The 5,837-nt window shown below is 42.4% G+C and overlaps 1 protein-coding gene across 1 annotated transcript; it reads left to right on the forward strand.

The window, feature by feature from the left end:
• LOC8073276 (transcription factor IBH1) lies at positions 1,816-3,891 on the forward strand. Its single transcript, XM_002444086.2, has 2 exons — positions 1,816-2,696; positions 3,381-3,891. The coding sequence occupies exon 1, from the start codon at positions 2,044-2,046 to the stop codon at positions 2,665-2,667; it is 624 nt and encodes a 207-aa protein (XP_002444131.1). The 5' UTR covers positions 1,816-2,043; the 3' UTR covers positions 2,668-2,696; positions 3,381-3,891.

Consider the following 5,837-nt stretch of genomic DNA (forward strand, 5'->3'; position numbering starts at 1 on the left):
AGAATCGCCTAATTAAGGACCTGATTAGTGAGTCATCATCTTCAGCGGCATGGACGTGTCTTCCGTTTCTCCGGGAACAATATTTAGCATTGATTTAGGACGACTATTTGGACGTTATTAAGGGTCCAAGTGGGGCTGGTCCAGCATGTGCAGGCATGTGCATGGTCTGCCTCTGGCCCTCTATCTCTGCCCATCACCCCAACACCCCCCTCTCTCTCTCTGCTTGAAACATGTTCCCCCACAGAAAGTGTACTCTTTCTCCTCTTCTTTTCCTTTTCCCATACCATCTTTCATACTTCAGACCTCTGTCACCTTTTGTTTCTTACTCCCTAAGTTTATTTTTTTTAATAATGAATGAGCACACAAAATTTCATAGAAAAAGATGCTCGCTCGCTCCAGTGGAAGTTATATAACTACTTTTGACAGTTAAAATGACCGTTCGAGGTTGGGGCCGTGGGTCCCCTGATGTATCCGAGATATTTTCGCTTTGTGCATATAAGGCCTTGTTTAGTTCCAAAAAATTTTGCAAAACAGGTACTGTAGCACTTTCGTTTGTATTTGACAAATATTATCTAATCATGCACTAACTAGGCTCAAAAGATTCGTCTTGTCAATTTCGACCAAACTGTGCAATTAGTTTTTATTTTTGTCTATATTTAATATTCCATGCATGCGTCTAAAGATTCGATGTGACGGAGAATATGAAAAATTTTGCAAAATTTTTTAGGAAGTAAACAAGGCCTAAGTTCTTTTACTTAGTTTATTCAGACACAACACATGTTGGCTTGGTAAAATAATTAGTCCCTCTATTCTAAGAGCATCTCCAAGAGCTTGGCTAAAATTAGTAGCTAAATTCTAATGTTTAGCCATTTTGTAAAATAGAAAACTTCTTAAAAAAGAAGAGGTCCACAACAGCCTTGCTATTAGATAGCGCTAGTGTCAGTGGTTGGCTATATATGGCCAACGAAAATCAAGGAATAGCAAACTTTCTATTTTACAAAACCAAATAGCACATCTGTTGGAGCCTATTTTTCTGCTATACAAGTTCTAAAAAGCCTTCATAATAACAATAGCAAAGCTGTTGGAGTTGCTCTAAAAGGAGTGCACTTCTAGTTTGGAACTAAGATGATTTTTTTAAAAAAAAGATTGACTTCACATGTAGAAAATGATATCGACATTTATATCTTCAGATACATTTACTACATTAATGTATTTTATGATTAGTCTCATGGTACTTATTCAGTATCATATAAACCTATGAAAATGGTATGGATATTTTCTGACCGTATTGAGGACCGAATTCGTTTAGAGGGGTTCAGATTTGTCCGTATCCGAGTCCAAATATTCAACATCCGATACCGTATCTGTATCCGAATACTTAAATCGTATATTTATGATGTCGACATCCAATCCTATTTTATCCGACATGATTGACATTATCCGTATTTGAATCCGAATCCGACAAAAAATATAAAAACAAATATGATATTGGTGATATTCGTCCGTATCTGATCCGTTTTCATCCCGGTATAAACCTCTCCACTTGGAATAACAAAAGGGAAAATGTATCCATCACCAAAAGTACATCTACAGCATATTGCCCTTTTATTAGCAAAAATATCTAATTATCCGATTTCGTAACTAATAGAACTACTCTATCCGAATTTTGTTCTGGAGTTTACAAAAAAAAATACTAGTACATACAGTACTAAAAATGTCTATATCCCAATGCAAACAGGGCTGTTTGTTTTAATAAATCCAAATGGATGGTTCAAAGCATAACAATATGCCCTGCACGCTGCGCAATGAATAGCAGCTGAGCAAGGCCACATGCAACTTTCTTGGGCTCACCTAGCTAGCTACCTGCTGCTGCTGCTTTATATTCACATAAACCTCCTCTTGGAGCTGAAGCTCCTACAAACCCATCCCACCTTCTTCTCCTCCTTCCAAGAACCAACTGAAAGAAAAAACAACAAGAAGCAGCAAAGGAATTGAACGAAGCTAGCTAGCCATTGCTTGTTGTTGGTCGCTATAGTGACACCAATGCATGCCCCGAGGAGGTTCAAGAAGGCCTTCATGGCGCAGCTCCTGCTGAGCCTGCGTGCGGCAGGGCAGGCATCCAAGTCGATGGGCCTCCGGGAGCGCCGGGACGCCGTGCGGCTGTCCTCCGACGTGGCGATGGCGCTGGCGTCCTCCGCACGGGCCCGCCCGAGCGCGGCGCGCTCGACGGCGTGGGCGCGCGCGCTCGTCGCTAGGCACGCGGCGGAGCAGCGCAACGAGGCGCTCCTGCGCCGTATCATGGGCGGCGCCGGCTACGAGATGGCCGCCGCGGCGGCGGCGGCGGCGAGGGTCAGGAAGGAAGCCCGGAGCAGGAGGATCGTGCGGAGGTCACGCCGGGTTTGCAGCGCCGCCGCCGCCGGGAGGAAGAGGAGGAGCTTGCTGCAGCTGGCGGCGGGCAGCGGTGGTGGAAGCAGATGCAGTGCAATGGTGGCGGCCAGTAGGATGGTGAAGGCGAGGCTGCAGGTGCTGAGGAGCCTTGTGCCCGGAGGGGAGGCGATGCGTGGCCTCTCCCTGCTCACCGAGACGCTGGACTACGTTGTGTGTCTCAAGACGCAGGTGGAGCTCTTGCAATGCCTCTGCAAAGGATCCCGTTCCCAGCTGGGCTGAGGTCTCATGATCTCATCTCACATCTCAGGGTGAGTGTAGTGTCCTCGCTCTGTTAATGAGTATTTTTATAATTTGATTTGATGGTGGATGATCTAGTTTAATCTTTATGTGATAGATGTGCAGTAAATATATTAGTCTACATCTGCTATTTGTTTCTTTAGATTTTGATGAGTATCTGAAAGTTCAGTATTCTGAATTCAGGGCTCTCGGTGTTGACGGTTATTATATTGACAGTTATCATTACTAATATAGTGCTGTACTACTGTACCTCCTGTCAGTGATTGAAATGTCTCTTCTTTTACACAAGTGTGATGATGTATCTGTGGTACATTCCATATCCATATGCCATACTCTGAAGTTTTAGCTACCCTTGCACTTCCATCTCACACTAGTACACTACTTTTCATTTCTACTACAAAAAGTCCAGGGCTTTGATTTTTTCTATTTGAATGCACACTTGTTTACTGAAATATACAGCTATATTGCCTCCTTTTCTAGTTCTTGATTTGGCCAAAGTAACATTCTTCTTTACTTAGGCTAACTTTTGCCCCATTCATAACACGATAATCCATCTAAATTAAGGTGCTTCTTTTTAACCTTACTAGAAGTTGGAACACTGAAGAATATTATATGAATGACTCTCTCTGACAAACAATTTCACATACATATCCTCCATCGCTGTCAGTAACATTTGCCTGCTGATTGCACTGCAGGGACGGAAGCAGCAACTGCGAGACTGCAGGTGCAGAGCTGCATGAGAGGTGTGAGAGGATTCAATGAAAATCCTTGGGCACCAGGCATGTCATGCATGGACCGCAACTGAAGCCGTCGTCTGATCTGGATGGGCATGGGAGAGCTCTGTCCCATGAATTGTCTCCGGGGGCCAACTTACTATAGCTATAGCTAGCAGTACTAGCAGCAGTACCAGTGGGTAATGTAACTATTGTGCAAGTACATGTCAGTGCAAAGATGGACCTGGTTTTGCTGTATCTCCTCCCTCGCAGCATAGGATGAACACAAGCCATCAATCCATTTGGTGAAACAAGTTTTGTTGTTAAATAACTAGCAAATTTTGGTTTATTAATTGGGTGGGCAAAATATAATCTGCTTGTATGTGGAGTCTGCAGTCTTGATGAGATGGGCTGAGGATCTTTCTGGTCTAATAAGGCTCTGTTTTTGTATGTTCAAAATATGGCATAATATTACTAGCCTGTATGTACTGTACTCCTAAGGGAAAAAAGAGGTGGTGTGAGCAAAGGTGATTTAAACACGTTGTCGTAAATTTGTAGTCCAAAATGACTCGTATTGTGTACTAGGAGAGGGAGCACTTATTTATCTCTCCACTGAAGTAGGTAGTTATTGTAACCAAGACTAGAACTAAAAGTAAGCATTGTCCTCTATCTTCAAATAAAGCTTCAAGTTTCTCATTGCTCCCATTTCAGGTTCAGAAAACTAGGCCGCATTAACGTCCAGTTCAACATTGGGATCGAAACAACGAGGACTATCATCATGCTGTGATCTAGCAGGAAACCAGTGTCAAATAGTAGTGTATATCATCAATACTTCAGTAGGTTTATGAGTATGAAAAGGCGTTGAACCTGAACCCACCGTATACAACAACTGTATCCGTCGTTCCATCTAGGAGCTAGAGGCCTAGGATTCGACACAACTATTGCAACTTGTGTGTAGACCACTAAGATTGGCGAGGTAATGATTCAATCCGACGAACACTCACATGCAATTCCCTGTTCCCTACTACAGTAGCAGCTAGCTAGTACCACACTGCCAACAGGACATTATACAGATTCGTTTTCCCAGGGCAGTGTCATTATAGTTCGCTCGATACCCTGTAGCAAACTCGATAGGTAGTGAAACTGAATCGAAATTGACACATATCTGTCGTCTGTCTCACAGAAAAAAAAAAGAAAAAAAAGGAGCCACAACTCCTAGACAACAGTTAGTTACATACAAATGGCCCAAGGAAGTCCCCTGCTGACTTGGCTCGTCTCGGTCGGCCTTTCTAAGAAAGATCTCGACAGACTTTCATGTCCATCCTAATCCTTAGTCCTGTCCAATAAGACACTATCATATGGAAATGGAACTGTCAAACGGTTCCAAAAGGCTCAATTGGGTAGCTATACATGTGTGGGTATGTCAATGTGTAAATAGCACCCTCAACAATGAACAAATTACAGCTAGCATATTCATGTGTGGGGGTATGTCAATCAATGTGTAAATATAACTATATGAGTTGAGGGAACATATGTGCATTATTGTACTTGTGCCATCCAAAGTATGCACACTAGTTCATGCTTCAAGCGTACACCACACTGTGGATCAGGGGCGGATCCAGGCCCCGGGCTGCAGCCCAGGGCGCGGCCGAGAAATCTCTTAAAAGTTCATTTGTCCAGCCTAAGATAACCCATGAAAAATATAGATTTAGCCCTATCTGATGTGGCCTAAAAATACATTGTACTATTTATTTTTAGCCTCTCCTTTGAGTTGTTTCTGGATCCGCCACTACTGTGGATAGGAAAATGTTCGCTGGACTGAATACTTTGTCAGAACAGCTGTGTTTGTTTATTATATATGATACTCCTATTTTCAAAGATAAGAAATAGGAGCGGCTATGATTTGAAGCTACATCAGATTCTTACAGTTCTCTTTTGTTCAGTTTCAGATACGGTGGAACACCAAATACTCATCAAGACTGAAAAAGAAAAGGCTATGAACAATAACCACATTCACATGTTGGATCTCGATCAGCTGGAAAAGCAAATAATTATATATTACCAGCACTTCCGTAGATTTGTCAAAAGGTTGGACCCGTTCTGCCAATTGTAGTAGGCATTGCTACTAGCTAGTAGTGACCTAGGATCCTTGAGCACTATTGCTAGTTGTATGTGCCCACTGAATATGCTGAGGCAATGATTCATCTGAAAATCCCAAACAGCCAATACTTTATCCTTGAATTCAGGGTATCTAGCTTGTAGCTTTCGTGAAACAAAAGCCTCCACATTGCACAATCTAAATTCCAAACATGATAATAGTGGTCATAGTGTCACTTCCCTTGAAAATAATTGATTCATAACTTCTACTCTGTTTCTGTCAATCTGAAATTTAAACAAAAAGTATGATTTGGATAAAATGTCTGATCCAAAATCCATGGT

The sequence above is a fragment of the Sorghum bicolor genome, chromosome 7, assembly GCF_000003195.3.
Source record: "Sorghum bicolor cultivar BTx623 chromosome 7, Sorghum_bicolor_NCBIv3, whole genome shotgun sequence".
In the NCBI taxonomy this organism is placed as follows: domain Eukaryota; kingdom Viridiplantae; phylum Streptophyta; class Magnoliopsida; order Poales; family Poaceae; genus Sorghum; species Sorghum bicolor.